General features: G+C 30.8%; 2 protein-coding genes across 3 annotated transcripts; one reads left to right on the forward strand and one right to left on the reverse strand.

Moving 5' to 3' along the window:
* The first annotated feature begins 1,004 nt into the window (after positions 1-1,004).
* On the forward strand, positions 1,005-3,104 carry LOC123218311 (autophagy-related protein 8C-like). Of its 2 annotated transcripts, none has more exons than XM_044639704.1 (6): positions 1,005-1,092; positions 1,277-1,354; positions 1,938-1,993; positions 2,093-2,145; positions 2,608-2,726; positions 2,810-3,104. In XM_044639704.1, exons 2-6 carry the CDS (start codon positions 1,318-1,320, stop codon positions 2,905-2,907), a joined length of 363 nt encoding a protein of 120 aa, XP_044495639.1. In that variant the 5' UTR covers positions 1,005-1,092; positions 1,277-1,317; the 3' UTR covers positions 2,908-3,104. The 2 variants fall into 2 exon arrangements, with proteins under 2 accessions (XP_044495639.1, XP_044495631.1); XM_044639696.1 differs by having other exon boundaries at positions 1,016-1,092; positions 1,280-1,354.
* A 5,797-nt stretch (positions 3,105-8,901) lies between these two features.
* Positions 8,902-10,997, reverse strand: LOC123195060 (transcription factor MYB120-like). Its single transcript, XM_044608639.1, has 3 exons — positions 10,805-10,997; positions 9,558-10,560; positions 8,902-9,278 (listed from the first exon to the last, which is right to left on the reverse strand). The coding sequence occupies exons 1-3, from the start codon at positions 10,814-10,816 to the stop codon at positions 9,037-9,039; spliced, it is 1,257 nt and encodes a 418-aa protein (XP_044464574.1). The 5' UTR covers positions 10,817-10,997; the 3' UTR covers positions 8,902-9,036.
* Between the last annotated feature and the right edge of the window lie 7,029 nt (positions 10,998-18,026).

An 18,026-nucleotide genomic window follows, 5' to 3' on the forward strand; every position in this document is an offset into this window, starting at 1 on the left:
TTATAAAAGTTTAGATTAGAAAAATAGATGCTTTGCACCTAACACAATTTTGACTTTATCATAAAAGTGTATCATGACTTTGCTTTGAAAAGCTCAGAGATTTGCCCACCTCCCCTACTAAGATGAAGCATACATGCTTTTTCTTTTACCATTCTTTGTTCATCAAAGGAGGATTAAAAATTAGTGCTTTAAGGGTATTATGAGTGGTAAAAATAGAGACATTTAAGTAATAAAAAAAAATTTGAGTTCAAAATTTGTTAGCAATTTATAAAGAGTAAGCTGAAGAGTTCTTGTTAACCAAAAAAATAAAAAATAAAAATTAATATTAAAGTTTGGCTCAAATAAAACTTACTTGATGAATCAAACGTACTTTAATAGTTTTATTTTGATAAACATAATAATACATAATACATGAGTGATATTGTTTTATTAACAATACGTTGTAATTTTTTTTTTAAAATTCAAAATTATTTAATTACATGATAAACTCTTATCATTAGTGGTTAAATTGGTATTTATTATTAATCTATATAATTTTATACATTACACTTTTTGTCTTTGAAGTTCAGAGAAGAGATGTTTTACAGACTTAATTTCGTAAAACTAATATTGTCTCTCAATCTTCGTATAGATATAATTTTGACTTGGTGTTTCACTTGAAATAAATTAAATTTGAGTTAAAACACTTTCAATTTTGAGTTCAAGTCATCATCAATTAATTCATCTCTTTTAATAATTTTTTTATTTTTTTATAAATTTTTAATTTGATAATTCTTTTCTTTCTCATCATTGAGGATAGTGTTCTCATAATTGTTTTATTATTCTTTTCATTAACCAATTATTTAAACAAGGTTAAAGTAAGATAAATAATTTTACTCAAAATTTAAAAAATGGTCCTTTATCAGAGTAATAATTTTTTAGGCACTTGAAGCCTTATCGTGGGCCATGATTTGATAAATTGGGACCCTAAAATTAGGCACTAGACCAACTCCAAACAAATAAACCGACGTCGTTTTAATTCACTTTGTCAAATAGAATTCTACTTTATTCTTTATCTTCCGTCTCGTTTGCTCAATATTTTCTAGATCTCTTGTAAGTCTCTGTTCTATTTTTCTCATAATTTTATTCATTTTGTATAATTTTTGTATTGTAAAATCATCTTTCCTTTTATCTCACTCCTTGAATCTATTTTTTTTCTCACAAAAGTAAAAAAAAAAATTAATTGAAGGAAGTTTCATTGAAAGAGACCTTATATTGTTTGTTTCTTCTTAATTAGCAGAACAGTAGTGAACAAGAAGAAGAGACTCAGAACAAATCATGGCTAAGAGCTCCTTCAAGCTTGAACACCCTCTTGGTCCCCTCCTTTTCGACTCTTGTTTCCTTTTTATCGGAAATTTTTTATCGATTTGATCATGTTTTGTTCATGATGCTGTGCTACATGTTTGATCTGTTTGATTTTATATTTCACTACAAGTTTCAATTTTTACAGTTTGGTAATGTTGGTTGTGGATTTTCTGATCTGGGTTTTGTTGGTTTATTTATTTAGGATAGTTGGGTTATGTCTCTTTTTTACATGAAGATCTTGTAATTATGGAATATTTTTATTTTTATTTTTTTAGAATGCTTGATAATTTACATGTTAGTGAAGGAAAGTATGCCATGAATACATTTTGAGATGTTGGACATTATTAATTTAGCAACACTCTTCAGCATGATCTGTTCTGGGATATTAAATAATATGAGGCTTATGTTGGTAATTACATCCTGTTTGTGAAAAACAAATTAGTTGTTTATAGACTTATGTTGCATCTTCATTACTTGCATGATTATTGAACATACCATTTTCTCTCACTGTTAGCTTCAGCCAGATTTAAGTTTCACATGGATGCTTAGTGTTATCTTACTTGTTCTGAATATTTTGATTTTCTACATGCCAGAAAGGAGGCAGGCAGAAGCTGCCAGAATCAGGGAGAAGTATCCTGATAGAATACCAGTATGAAATTTACAGATTTCATGATGTGTTTTTTATGGTTTATCTCTTGCTTGAAGTGCTTTTGTTGACTTTCATCTTCTGTTATTCTTTGCTACATAGGTGATTGTGGAGAAAGCTGAAAGAAGTGACATACCTGACATTGACAAGAAAAAGTTAGTAACGCATCAATTTTTGCTCTTGAAGAAATTAGGATTTCATGGCTTTGTATTTTGCCTGTGGAAACTGAAAACATGTTACTTTAAATATCTTGATGGATGAATTAAGGATGATGCTGGTGTTAATTGTTTTGGACGAGAGTGTATCTTTATGTTAACTCCTATGAATTAGAATTTTGAAGCTTTGTTGTTACTTTAATGTTCTTGCTTGTGACTGTTGTCCATGTATTTCAAGAGTTGGGGCATGTGTGAGGGATGGTAGCAAGTCATTATGATAATGGAAAATTTCAAGAGTGGTTATATTTTGAATTTGAATGTTTCTGCTATTAGTGACTTGCAACCTTTGAATTATGGTGAAGGGCTCCCCAATTTGAATTTAGCTACTTTTAAGAAACAACCTGGTTATCGCTTTATTCCACAAGATAATGTCTTCTGAGTTTTATGACTTGTTGAATGCAGATATCTTGTTCCTGCCGATCTGACTGTTGGGCAATTTGTATATGTCGTGCGGAAGAGGATAAAGCTCAGTGCAGAGAAGGCAATTTTCATCTTTGTTAAGAACATTTTGCCACCTACAGGTAATAACTTCTCAACCAATTTTCCTTATATTCTATATCCACGATGTATCAACTTCTTTAATATAGTTATTTCTTTATTGCAGCTGCCATGATGTCTGCAATTTATGAGGAAAACAAAGATGAAGATGGTTTCCTTTACATGACTTACAGTGGAGAAAACACATTTGGTGCTTCATTCTAAGGTGTCATCCTAAACTTATGTAAATAAAGAAAGACTTGATGGAAAAATGTAAATCCTTAGATGTTTGCTTTTACTGAGGGAGCTCATGGTCACTCATGATGCTCTTCTTAGATGATGCCTCTTCTAAACTTCTGGATATGTGGAGACCCTTCTTATATTGATTTGATGCAGTAAATATAAATGCTTTCCTATCTATATATACGGATTCTATGATAAATTAATCCTTCTGTTCAGAACTTCTTATGTTTGTAGTAGATTTTTCTTGTTCTGAAAACAAAAGATGATTCTTATCAATGTAGCTTAGGGGTCAACCTTGATAATGACATTTAATTACGCATACAATTTGTATTGATTATGTGATTAGATTAATGCACATGCGTTTATCTTATCAAAGATTTTCTGTCAAGTGAATAGTTTCTCGAGCTGGAAAGTTCTTGGTTTGAGTTCGATCTAAAAACGTTGGAGTCGAGTTCAACTCAAAAAATTAATTTAAACACCATAAATTATATATTTGCCAATTAATTATCTCTCCTTATATCTTATATTCGAAGTTAGAAAGTAAGATATAAGTGTAAGATGTAAAACTAATAGTGATTTATAATATTTTACTTGAGTTGTGAGTTTATAAACTCATCAAACCAACCAATAGGTTTGAGCTCGGCTTGAGGCTTGAGGGTTGAATTTTGAGTCGCTCAAACTTAAGCTTAGCTCGACAATAATTGGGTTAAGTCCTACTCTTGCTAGTTTTGTAGGCCTACTTGTGGGACTCATTTTGCCTTTCATCTTTACCCTTTTATAAGCTGATATGATGATTAAGTTAGTAATCACAAAAGAGGGTAAGATAATGGTGAGAGCATGTGGACAAGAGAAAAATTTTCTGATTATATCCTGATTATCAGCAGTAAGGCAATAGGCACTTAGGCAGAGTGTAAAAAAGAACATTTTTGCCATTTATAGACAGAGAGGCCTTTCTTCTAGCATTCACCTTCCCTTAAGTTGAGAAAGAGAGAACCAACAAACATAAATCAAAGAGCAACATCAGCAACTTCAAGCAAAGTGGGTGTTCATGCTGAATCTGTATGTAAACTTTTTGAAGTAAGTTGAGTGTGGGAAATTAGTGCCTCAAATTAGTGAATTGATTATGTATGGACCAATAGCTTCGGGAAAAAAATCTAGAATATCATAAGGTGCCACGCCACCCGTACAAGTTACTTAACATATACAAATGGGTTTGCCAAGACGCTAGTTGACATGATATATAGGATTAGATTCGATTTGAATTATTCAAGTTAAGAATTCAATTCATTTTCATAGTAACCAGAATTCAAATTGATTTCAATATTGAGTTCGAGTCAATTTATATTGAATTCAAAATCAAATTATTTTTAAGTCGAGTATGAATCTCAGCTTTGATTCAAATTGAGCTTTTAGATTTAAATCAATATTAAGATAGGTCTTGTTTGAAACAAGTTTAGATCAAATCCAACTATGATTGATATCCACCTTTTGGGTTCAACGATCAACCCAACAATTATTAAATTAGGTAAGTGAAGAATTTGATCTTGAAATATAGTCAGAAGAGATTTGAACCCACGTTCTTTTATATATTAAGTCTTTTATTTTGTCACTTAAACTATCTCTTAAAGACAACTCTGATGATATCTTTGATATTATAGTTAAAAGATATATTTAAGTTAAACTGAGTTTGAATAAAAACTAATTTAAATTTGATTCAAATCTAAAAAATTCAACTTGTATTGACAACAAAAGTTGTCAGATAAATTGTGGAAAAGTGTTGAAAAGAAGAATAAGAAGGGTGTGAAAAAGAAAGAATAAGAGATCGAACCCAAATCATACTCTCCTCGTTGTCGAACCACTTTTTAGCTTAAGCCCTACAATATTTGAGTAGGCTAGTGTATTTTTCCATATAGAAATGATATCGACCGTTTATCTTTGATAAAAGCTAACACTAACAAGTTTTTTGAACCACCCTTTAAAGGAAAGGGCCAAATATCTTGCAAGAGGAAGCACAATAATATGCCACTCAATTATTAAAGTCAGAAGCATCTATCTGCAGGCTCAATTATAAATTGGCTCAAGTGCGGATCAAATCTATTATAGATTGTTTGAATATAATTTGAGACATATTTAAGCTAATCAGAGATGTTTCAAAAGATTATCGTCAAAATGAATAGTATTATCATGGGATGAATAGTGCTATTAATGAGATAAATAGTGTTACTGATAAGATAAACAGTATTGTCAAAGGAAGATTTGAGTCCAGTTATTAAACTAAAACTTCAAATTGAATTCGGTTTGAATTGAGTCAAACACCTGTTTGAGTCAAGTTAACTAGTTTTGAGTCCATCACTATTTGTTATTGTAGATACAATTTTTTTATCACCAATTAGAAATACGTATTTTAAAATTTTATACAAAATAGACTATGAATAATGGTTATTGGCATTAGTTGAACAATTTTGTCATCCATTATATGAGTATGAGTAAATGTACGAACGAATTAAACACACAATTTTTTAACATGATTCAGCTTCTTGTTCAACAATCTATATACACGATTATATTGTTTACAATTTTAGAAAGAATTCTGACAAGAGCATAGATGATATTTACAATAGAAATGTTACAAGAAGAACTTAGTTTTATACAGATCTTTAGTGAGGACGGTTATATTTCTTCGTGAATATTGAATATTTGTTATTTTATAGGCCAAAGGACTATTTCCCATCCTAGTTTTGATGTGTTCTCAAAGTCACACACACGAGATTTAGAAAACTCAAAGTCTCACCCATGGGTCAACTATAATTAAAATTTTCTGTTAAAAGCAGAGGTAAAATTGTTATTTTACTAATAATATTTAAAAAATATAAAATTCATTACATTTCTCCCCACTTTAGTTTTAAAAACTAACTACTTCACCCTTACTTAAAATTTTTTAACTTTAAAAAGTTACATTTTCCCTCTCTCCAAACCTAGGGTTTGTTTCTTCACCCCTTTAGCCACCATCTCTAGAGCCAACAACCTCTTCTCTCCACCCTAAACCATTGCCAGCTTTATCTCTTCACCTTTTCGATCGGATCCGCTCGTTAGCAGTGTCAGATTTTGTCAAATCTAAAAGCCTTAATGGCACTAGATTTCATCAAATCTAAATACGTTAACAACATTTGATTTTGTCAAATCTAGACTCGTTGATAGCGCCAGATTTCGTCAAATCTAGATGCATCAACGACTTTAGAAGAATCATCTAGCGTCGTTGATGCATCCAGACGAATTATTTGGATGCTTCGTCATCCAAATGAAGTTTTGTTTGGATTTGACAAATTTTTATGCTGTTGAGGAGTGGATCTAGTCAGAGAGATAACGAGATAGAGTCTGCAATAGTTTAAGGTGGAGAAAGAAGGTTGTTGGCGCTAGAGATGGTGGTCGAAAGAGTGAAGAAACAAACCCTAAGTTTTTGAGATTGGTAGAATGTGATTTTTCAAAATTAGAAAACTTTACGCAAGGATGAAGTTGTTAGTTTTTAAAACTTAGGAGAGGAAATATAATAAATTTTATATATTTTTTAAATATTATTAGTAAAATAACGATTTTATCCATACTTCTAATAGAAAATTTTAACAGCAATTGGTCTATAAATGAGATTTTGAGTTTTTTAAACTATGCAGATGTGACTTTAAAATCGCATTAAAACTAGGTTGGGATGTACTCCTTTTACCTATTTTATATCTTCCTTCTCTGAGTCATTTATATTTAAGAGACTAAAATAAATTGTTATAGTTTTATCATTGCTAATCAAATTTAAATTCAAAATATTTTCCTATCCCATTGTTCTAGAGATAGAATAATGATCCGATACATATTTTTAAAAGTAGATACAAAAAAAAACATATAGTGTGTTTTATGAGGGACTTTTACATGCATGTCAAATTATTGATCGATATTCTTATAGTTTATTATTTTGTTGTCGTTAGAAAAAATGAATCTGTTATAACTTTTTGATACCTGTTAGATTTAAATGGGCTAGATTTGAATTTAAACTAAGGCTACTATAACTTAAGTTTAGCTCATTTGAGCTGACCATCGAGCCAAGATCAAGCCAATTTTGCCTGGATGCAGCCCTAGTTTATGGAGGTACAGATGTAGTAAAAAAAATTCAGATTAAAGAGTAGTGAAACCGAAAATAAAGGTGATGTTTTTCTGGGTGGTCCTGGAATAATGTCCTTACCGAGTTCACATGGGCAGCTGCAGTTCCTGTGCCCTGTCGTCGTCCTCGCAGAAAGAAAGGACTCCGTCTCCATGCGCACTTCTTTCACTACTTCTTCACTGTCCACAAAGTTACCTTTCACGTCACTATTCTCCGGTACATACAGGAACCAGGATTCACCACCACCCTCTTCCATTCCTGTTTCTTATTAAACAATGGATCACTTTCTTTTAAGTAGAGTTAGATATGTGGCCTGGTCGAGAACGGATCATTTGTTCAGCTCCAGATCAACGTACAACGATTCTTTTTTGTTCTCTAACATTCCTCTTCTTCTTCTTCCACAATTTTTTTTTCTTTTTTTTGATAACCCTTCATTTTCTCTAATGACATTGTTCATTAGTCAAACGGCTAAGCTCATTCTCAAGCTAATCATTTTGGACCGAAGTTGATCTCAAGTTGGCTCTAGCTTAGTTTAAATTAACTTGACTTGATTCGAATCTATTGTAATTTTAAGCCACAAAATTCTTTTTTCTATTATTTAACTTAGCTCAGCCCAGTTCATTGTTCAGCTTAGTTCAAACTAAAAAAATTTCAACTCAAGATCAACAATTTGTTAGTGTTGTTGCATTGGAGTTCACCTCTAATAATTTTTTTTATTCGAACCATTCATTTTCTTTAAAATATTGTTTATTAATCGAACGAATCAAACTTAATTTCGAACTGACCCTTTATTCTATTCAAATCCATCCCTAATTTTAAACCAAGTCTCTTCATAATTGATTAGGGATGTGTGAACTCTAAATAGTTTCAATAAGTGTTGTCAGAGTTAAAATTCAATCATCTAAGTTTATTATGTAAATTTACTAATAAATAAGAGAAGAAGCGATAAATTTTGTAAATTTACTAATAAATAAATGCCATAAAATAACAAATTAAACACCCTATATGACACCGAATTTACAAATATTACCATAGAAATCTGTAAATTTAGGGTTTATGTAAAATAATAATAAAGGGTGGTCTAAATTTCAAAGGACAGTCTGTCTTGGTAATTTTAGACAAAGTCCAGTCTGTACTATATACCAGATACCATTCTCACATAATTAAGACTTTGACACCACCAAATACCAGTTTTTGCTTCATTGTACTAAATAAACCCATTTTGTTTCCAAAATTAACAATTGGCCCCCAGCTAATTCTGATTAATTTGGCAGATTTGATGACTTGTTCTACCACATTCTGAACTTCTAATTTTAGTGCCGTTATGGGGTGTATACGAATTGAGCCTAACCCAAACAGTTTTTTATTCAAGTTCAAATCAAATGAATAGTTTTAATTTAACTCGAATTCATCAAGTCAAAGTTAATAATAACTCGTATTCATCTCAATTTATAAGTTTGAATCTTAATTTGAATTTATGGTTTGAATTTATGATTTAAATTCATAGTTCATTAACGATATTGTTTTGTCTATTATTGAGAAAAAAACGATATCATTTTAATAACTGTTTGACATTATTCAAATCGAGCCACAAAACTCAAACTGAATTAAGTCATCGTCCCAATTGCAAGCTGGATCAAACCGAATTTCCTCTAAACTAGAATTTGACTCAATTTCAGAAATTAAATCACCCTCCTAGTTCGAGCTTGATCCAAGTTTGACTTATATTAATTCAAACCGAGTCAAACCAACTTTTGAGATAAAGCTAACTCGATTTAGATTTAGGGCTTAAAGTTTTGTACTGTAATCAAAATGAAAAAAGAGAGGGATACAAACAAATAATCAAATTTTATTTACTTATGTGTGCGGATGGGACCAAAAGCCATATCAATTTGAACTCAGTACATAGACATGCAATTTAAATTATTTAAAAAAAAAAAAAAAAAGGACTCTATTTGCAGTCTTTAGCAGATTCCTGGAAAGTTATCAAAAGAGCTGGAGCCTTGATTATTGCCTCTGGCATGGCCACTGTGAAACAATGAAGCTATCTGCTGCATTTCAAGTCCAATATTATCATCTGTAACTACTGAAGATTGACAGTTTGAGGCTTCTCCGCTGTCATTATACCACCCTGCAGCCACCCGCATTGAAGGAATCGCATTTGTGTTCATTTGGCCTTGTTTATTATCTTCCCCTGGCTTCATTCCTGAATGATGATGAACATTTAATGAAGAGCATTTAATTAGGGTGGGATATTAAGAGCATTTACCCTAAATGATGATGATGGTAATGATGATGATGCATTGGGATTCTTGTAATTATTGAAAGCAACTGAACATTAATTCATAAACAGGCACCATTAAAGCTCAATAACGAGAACTGATGATGAGTTTGAAGACATTACAGAATCTAAAACATGCAGAGAATGTTCACGCTTGAACAAGCAATTGCAGATTATTATGAAAAGGTTTCATTTTTTTAGTACCTGATGGTAGATTCAAAGAACTTGAATCACTCCATTGATTAAAGCCACCAAATTCTTGCTTATTCTGATCTTCAATGGAACCCCTACCGCTGAGTCTCCTTGAACTGTCGCCATAGTTGCTGCTAGCCATGGCCTGAGCTTCCTCTAAAAGGTCCTCCAACAACCCACTTCCACTGCTCGACACACTCAACTTCTCGTTATCAAAATTCACCTCACCATTTCCATATGGCTGATGTGACAATGCTTGGCTTGAAGGGAGCTCCCGTTTCAAACTAAAACTGCCCGAATCATTGCACAAAAACCCATCTTTCTCAACCGGACTTGGATACATTGATGAATCTTGACCGTTGAAGTTATCGGGAAGGGGTGAAAACGAAGGCATTGACAACAAATTAGAATTATTTAAGAAAGGATGATTATTACCATAAAAGTTGCTATTTTGGTAACTGTTCTCCATGATTTGGCTGTTACTAGGATTGATATTGTTGATATTATCGATATTATTATCGCTATCAGGATGAAAGCGTTTAAAACTAACTGGGTTTTGAAGAATAGGAGGAGTTCTAGCCATGTTAAAAGGGTTGTTGAGATATGTGTTTGAATTTGGATGACAGAAGTGGTGGCCATTAACGGAGTCAAAGAGAGGAAGAGTGGAGAAAGTTGGAGACTGGAGGCTAGGGGAGAGCTGTGGAGGGGTTGGGGGGAGAGAATTAGGAGTTTGGCTGCGGCTGCGGCTGTAACACGGCGGAGGATAAGGGTGTTGAGTGGTGGTGGGGGTGTTGGGAGTTGTGTTGAAAGTGAAGGAGGCTGAGTTTGGAGTTGTGGGAGTTGAAGGAGATGAATAATAAGATTGAAGAGATTGTGAAGACTGTGGACGGCTGAGCTCTTGGCGTTTCTGTTGTGGTTGAATTTCCGAAGGATACAGCGGCAGCCCTTGGCGGTGGCGCCTCTTAACTCTTGTGTTCCAATAGTTCTTGATTTCATTGTCAGTTCTTCCCGGCAACTATAAAAACGGTAATGAATATGCAGGTTGATTTTGTTTCAGGTTGCAAGAGAAGACGACAGAAATGAAAAGTTGTTTTCACAAGAATAAAATAAAAAACATGAAAAGTTGTTTTCAGAAGCAGTTTGGTTTTAAAGCAGAAGTATTTTCTGAAACCAAACCCTATCAAAAACATCACTTTCCCAAGAAACAAAAAATCCAATTCACACAGAAAGCAGAAACAAAAAGAAGGAATTTTGCGGACCTGAGCAGCCATGCGGGCCCATTTGTTACCGAGTTGAGCGTGCAATTCAACAATGAGCCTTTCTTCCTCCGGGGAGAAGGCACCTTTCTTCAAATTAGGTCTCAAATGGTTAGCCCACCGGAGCCGGCAACTTTTGCCACAACGAGCCAAGCCGGTGTTTCTCTGCACGGCGTTCCAGTTACCCTCGCCGTGTCTCCTCACATACTCCGTTAAGATACTATCCTCCGCCGCGGTCCACGGCCCCTTCTTCAACTGAATTCCGCCCTCTCCTCCTCCTCCTCCTCCTCCCCCTCCCTCTACGTTCATTCCCAAGGACCCATTTTCATGTTGCTGCTGTTGTTCTTCGTTACCATTGTTGCCTAGCAGCATCTTTATAGAAAAACAAAACTTTTTTACACGTACGTCCGAAGAAAAACAACAAAGGAAAAACAAAAAGAAGAAGAAGAAAACAGAAACTAAAAATGGGTCCTTGAGAATGTGTTTTTCCTTTTCAAGCCCTAGATTGTTGCATTGTCAACATATCAATGTGTTCGATAATTCCACTGATCAAACACTATTGTTTTTCGAGACAAAAAACATTTAAAAAAAAAGTTCATTCAGAAGCAAATGGGAGGATATATTGTTGTTGAAATCCTGAAACAAAATTGCCAATCAAGAATCTTGTTACGATTCTTGTAATTGTTTTGTTTCAGGTTTTCTTAATTGTTCTGAGAAATGGTTTAAAAAATCCTCAACACTGTCGTTGTTGTTGTTGTTGGTGATGATGGTGATGATGTCGTTGAGATAAACGGTTCAGATTTTGATCGAATCAGAGAGAGACAGAGGACCCAGAAACTGATAAGAAGTTAAAAATGAACGAACAAACGGGCGATTGAAGAATTTGAGAAATGAATCTGGATTTAAAGGAGGAGCTGAGAAGGCGCCTTTAGTATTTACAGCTTGGTTTAGTTGGTTGATTTGCTTGCAGTTTTTTGACTGCGTCGGTTTTTTGTCTGTATTAGAAAAGGCTTAATTTCTATTTACCCCCTAGAATTCAGATTTATTTTACGTATCCTGAAGTTTAATTTAGTTGAACATAGCCCCTCAATGTAACGGCGTTAATTAGCGTCAATTAGACACTCGGGCTGATGTTTATGTATTTTGGTGGCTGAATTTTGGGGTTATAACGATTAACAATGTACTCCATTTGAGAAAACTAACAAACATATCCAAGAGTTTTGAATATAACCAAATACTCTAAACAACCATGCACAATAACAATGAGTTATGGTTGGATTCGAATCAAAACAATTCTATCTGAATCAATATTCAATTCGATTTAAGTTAAATGTGATAGTTAGAGTTTTAGTTTGATAACTCAACTTAAGTTTGACTTAAATCTCCTTCAATGATATTGTTTATTTTATCGATAACATTATTTATCTTTTCGATGATATTATTTATCTTATTTAAAATATTTTACAATATTTTTATTTAATTAAAACGAGCTTGAACTCAAACGTTTAAACTGACCATTTAGGATTAGAGCCCAACTTGAGCCAGCATTTGTTAGGGTTCGGTTTGAATCCAGTTATACAATAAATACTAATTATGATATGTCTTTATGATAAGACGTCATTATTAGTATATAATTAATACATATTATTAATACATATAATTTTATTAAATACATAAAGAGTGTAATCCCCTTTTTAATTGTATATTCTGTTTTAATTTTTTATTCCTTCAAATTTATTTTAATATATAACTTTGTTTCAAAAAAAAAAAAACTATGATATAACTATAATTTATTAAACTTTCCTCTTCTGATTTATTATATTTACTTTTTAGTATGTACTTTAAGAAATTTAGTATATATACTTTGACAAAGGGTACTTCTGAAAAAAAATAAAAGTTTTGGGTGCATTGTACAATTTAAAAACCTTGGGTGTGTAACTATCCTCAAACTTTAAGGAGGAAATTGTAATAATCCCCTATAATTTTTTAAAAAAATCCTCCCACTATTGTAATTTAGATGACACTTTTTTTATACTTTTGTATCAGTAAAAAAAAAAAAATTTTATTCGTTGATGTGATATATACTTATAATAAATATTAATTTTGATACTAATTATTATATATTATTATATGATTGACTCTTGTTTTATCATTATTTTAAATTTTTTTAACTATATAATGATATATTATCATTAATATTTGAGTTAATAATTATTATATATACACATAATTTAGTTGTTTTTTAGCTCATAGAATACATTTTATGTTGGAAACAATTAAACATGCCAAATTGAGTTATGAGAAATTCTATAAATATTAAATTGGGTGTACCCGAATTCAAGTTTGTGATGAAGCATATTCGAATATGATGCAAGATGTTGACATTAATTGTTTCCACAACATCATTTGCCCACGTACTGTTTTCTTTTAGGAGACTTGATCTTTGTACTTTTGGTTTTATTTATGTGTTTTTTGGAGAAGAGGAAGAGTAAAACCTCTTTTATAAACAAAAATAACGTATTTTCAAATTGTAAGGGAAGTTAGTTTTAGACTTTAAATAAAAGTTCAATTGTAAAATAATATCTACATTAATTATCTTTGACAATTAAAGTAAATCAGGTAGATCGACCTGTTATGGATAGACTCAAACATAATATTTTATGTCACATCTCATATAATAAGAAAAGTGTTCAACCGTTAATATAAAAAATACTTGCGTCGTTTTTATTTAGTTTTAAGAATAAGTGTCCTCTAGTTGGTAATAACCCTATCACATTATTCACCCAGAAAAAACCCTATTACGTTAGATATTCTTTTATTAAATTAAAGGAGGTGATTTAATTTTTAAAAAATATAGGACCTAAAAATGCAGGCCAATAAAGTTTTTATACCAAATGGGAATCGGCGAGGGCTTTTTTTTCGTTTTTGTCTTGAACCGGGCAAAAAGCTGCTTTTGGGCCTTTTAACTCTTCGACAGGTGGTTCAAATCGGGTTAAAAAATTACCGCTGATAGAAGGGTACAATCAATATCTGAAGACCAGTCAAGGCAACATGTTGAATTTACCATTTTACCCCTACGCCTACATCATGCCAAACCTTATGTCTCAATTATAGTTTAACAATTCCAAAAATAAATAAATTTGCCATTCTAGCTCAATATATCTCACGTTTTTTTTAAGGGTCAAAGGAATTTTTTTTCGCCTAAGTTTTGATACGATCTTAAAATTAAGTTTGTGTAGTTTAAAAAAATCTAAAATTTTATTTATAAATTATTAAAATTAAAATTTTATGTTAGAAACAGAAATAAAATTATTATTTTATTAATAATATTAAAAATATAAAACTGATTATATTTTACACTTTAAATTTTAAAAACTAATATTTTACTTTTATATAAAGTTTTCTAATTTTAAAAAGTTACATTTCCCCCTCTCAAACCTTAAGGTTTTTTTTCTTTTTCCCTCTGGTCAATATCTCCAGTGCTGATGTCCCTCTCTACCACCCTAAATCATTAAATCTGGAGCGAATCTCTTCATCTCTGACTTTTAAGTATTGGTACAGTAATAATTCGTTGAATTTCATAATGACACATATTATCATCAAAAGCAGTATTATACGTATTTATTTTTAGTATATAAATATGTATGTTATTATATAATTAAGTGTTATTTTATTTTAAATTCAAAATCACTCAATCATATGATAACATAAATAAATATATACATATTTTTATATTTAAAATAAATATATATAATTTTATTGTATCATAAATATATAAGTAATGTTAATAATTTGATATTATTCCTTATTAATCAATACTATGATAGATTATTAACATTAATATAACAATTGTTTTACTTACTTTTTTACGTCATAATTATGGGATACGACCTGATTAAATAATAAAATTGATGAATGCAATAAACAAAATCAAATAACTAAATTCGCTATGTCACACCAATTTATACAAGTAATAATACTTTAAGTAAATGATTGAGTATTAATGAATATAGATAAAAACGACGCATTATTATATGATTTGATGATTTTAAATTTAATATAAAGTAAATTATTAGATTATCTAATCATATGATGACACGTTAATTTATTTTTACTGATAATACTCATTGTTTGTACATTTAAAATCACTCGTTCTTCATAATTAAAATAAATTTCATGCATGAAAATGTAATATAAATACCCCAAGTCTTGGCTGTTTTTGAAAAAAGTAATACTATGTAATATATATTTTATATATAATTTAAATATATATATTATGTGTCATCATATAATTTGATGTTATTTTATTTTTAATTTAAAATGATTTAACTACATAATAATATATTATTTATATACCCAAAGTATATATTAAAACCATTTACACGTAGTTTTATTGTTTTTAAAAATACAAGCCTTTGGTCCGACAAAAAGAAATGGGTTTTTAATACTTTATTTATAATTGGTTGAATGGTAAGGGCTTTGTGGTTTCTTGTTTTTTTGAATACTTTATTTATGTGGTCTTGATGTAATTTTTTAGAGGTTTGTTTGTAATTTCATAGTGATTATCCATAATTTTTAGGATTGGGTTTGAGTCAAGCTATCTAAGCTTAAATTAGAGTTTGAATTAAAGAAGTCGAATTCGAATCAAAGATTAGGCTAGTTTGTTAAACAAATTGAGTTCAAATAGATTTGAATATTCAAGTTTGATCTGTTTCGAATCTAATACAAAATTAATTTTTTTAGTCGAGTTTGGGTTTTAAGTTGTCAATCTCAAACTAAGTTTTTTTTAATTTAAATTGATCTTGTGTTGGGCATTGTTTGGGTCCAACATTGATAAAATCTAACCTTAGTAATTTCCTACATGGTCATAGTAAATTTAGAATTTCATAATATACTTAATTGGATGAGTTACTTTTCCATCACAAATAAAATTCGTACTATGTTTACTTATACATTTGCTTTCGAGTTTTATATAAACAATAAATCTCATATTTTTTAAAAGAGTAAAACTATGTGTACTAATAAATATTAAATTTCAAAGGTTAACAAAATTGACGAAGTACTAAAACTTTCAACAAAACATACATAACAAGACTAAAAAAAGAGAGGCATATTGAACTTGTGGGCAAATGCTCTCTATGCCTTTCACTTTTGAGTTATGATGGCCCAAAGAAGAATGAATAATTTATAACTTTACAAATGATACCATTAGGAGTGGATTCAAGTTCAGTCAAATCCGAATCGGTAAACAAGACAAGTTAGGTTGAAATTTAAAAAATAACTCAAATTTGATGAATTGACAATGAAATCATTAAAAAAGCCATCAAAAAATGTTAAAGAAGAAGAGTGATCATCAAAAATAATGATAAAGATGAATCATTGGAAAAGTTGTTAAGAAACGAGAAGGGTCGCCAAAGAATATGAAAAACTATAGAAGAAGATAAATTTATTAACAATTTTCCAACGATTCATTGGATTCAAGTCCACCCAACTGAATCTTAATATAGGGCTATCCTCAAGGTTGTTTTGAGTTGAAACTGAACCGACTCAATTCGATTTTAATTTTATATATTATATGTATAAATAATAAATATAAATAAACTAATATATTATCATATAATTTAATAATTTAATAATTTAACTTTAATTTAAAATTTTTTCGATCACATATTTATACACCAATTTACATACCCATTAATATCCGCCATTTGTACGTGACTTTTTTCTCTCATCTAGAAACATAATTTAGTTAGTTTCTAATTTCATTTTGACAAACATATATTCAGTCAAAATCGAATGGTTTTATTTTTCAAAATAATTGACTTTTTTTTTTCTATATTTCAAAATAGTCCAAATTCCTAATTACATTTTTATGATCAATTATATACTTTACCTATACCTTATTATCTATATTTATATATGACTTTCATATTTAATTTACAAATCTTATTTTTAATGTCATGCATTTTTTCATAAACAACAAAAAAAAAAAATTACCTTTGCTACTGTAAAATATATGTATACTATTAATAATATGATACTATATAATTAGGTAATATATATAATATATCACGATAATAAATTTTTATTTAATAACACGAATCTTTTTTCTATTATTACGAGTTTTTAAAGTGTCACGGTCTTTACGAATCTCTTATTAGAGGGGTGGGTATGAAAAAAAGAAAAAAAACAAGAACAACCCAATAGAAAATTTGTTTTGAAAAATGAATTTAAGGGACATGAACACGTTAGAGTAGGTCAAATTGATGACCAAATTTTGGTCCAAAATTGTTTGCCGGCTGAAAAGAAATTGAATGGTTTATATGAATGGTGCGTGTACCATAGTCAATTCAGAACCAACTGTATAAATTTGGTCAAGAGGCCATCAATCTTGACATGTTGAACACAATAAAAATGCATGCCCATTTATTTTATAAATAATGTTCAATATCAAGCAATTCCCGACTGATCCTTTCCTATTTTGATTCTTTTTACTCTCAAAATAATTTGAGCTTCACTTCTTTCTTCGATTTCCATGGCCTTTTTCTCCAACATCTTCGATTGTTTTTCTGAGCCATCTCCATCCAAACATAGTGAGTGTGTTTGCAACGGAGACGTTTGTTTGATTAAAACCAACAAGGACTTCGGAGAAAAATCGTCGAAACGAAAGCGAAAACAGGGTTTCCGGATTCCGTTTTCCAGCCTTTCACCGAAGAGAGGTTGACGCAAGTACAATGGGTCATAGGAGCTGCTTGGAAAGGTAGAGAAACAAGGAAGATCCGGGGGGTACTCTGAGATCAACCGGCATACTTCTACTTCACCGAATTGTTAGTGTTACTATTTGTATACGTATAAATTAGTCATGACAATGAATATTGTATAAGACATCTCCTATAACAAAAGAAAGTTCGACATCGTCAAGGTTAATGATATGAATATCAAACGGTGTAGGTTTACCGGTGATGTGTGGACCGGAATAGTTGAATAATCATTATTATTTTCAGATAGGAGATTTGTATGTCGAATATGTTGTAGCAGAGCCAGCTCTGAAAGTAGGCCATGGAAATGAAATTAGACAAATCTACTACTAGTACATGATGTATGGCATTACTTATTTCTATGGAAGTTAATAAGGATTCTTAACCGCAACAGTTATACGATTTATTTAAGGCGTAAATCCAATCCGAATTGATTTAGATCAAATCCACAACTTGACTCCAACAAA

This window comes from Mangifera indica, chromosome 1, assembly GCF_011075055.1.
Source record: "Mangifera indica cultivar Alphonso chromosome 1, CATAS_Mindica_2.1, whole genome shotgun sequence".
NCBI lineage: Eukaryota > Viridiplantae > Streptophyta > Magnoliopsida > Sapindales > Anacardiaceae > Mangifera > Mangifera indica.

Bases quoted from the DNA above. Each gene is read 5' to 3' on its own strand.
- LOC123195060 (XM_044608639.1), bottom strand. The intron at 9,279-9,557 runs GTACTAAAAAAA...ATCATCATTCAG, and splicing joins TTCTTTGAATCTACCATCAG to GAATGAAGCCAGGGGAAGAT.
- LOC123218311 (XM_044639704.1), top strand. From the start codon at position 1,318: ATGGCTAAGAGCTCCTTCAAGCTTGAACACCCTCTTG. The intron at 1,994-2,092 runs GTATGAAATTTA...TTTGCTACATAG, and splicing joins AGTATCCTGATAGAATACCA to GTGATTGTGGAGAAAGCTGA. The intron at 2,727-2,809 runs GTAATAACTTCT...TCTTTATTGCAG, and splicing joins GAACATTTTGCCACCTACAG to CTGCCATGATGTCTGCAATT.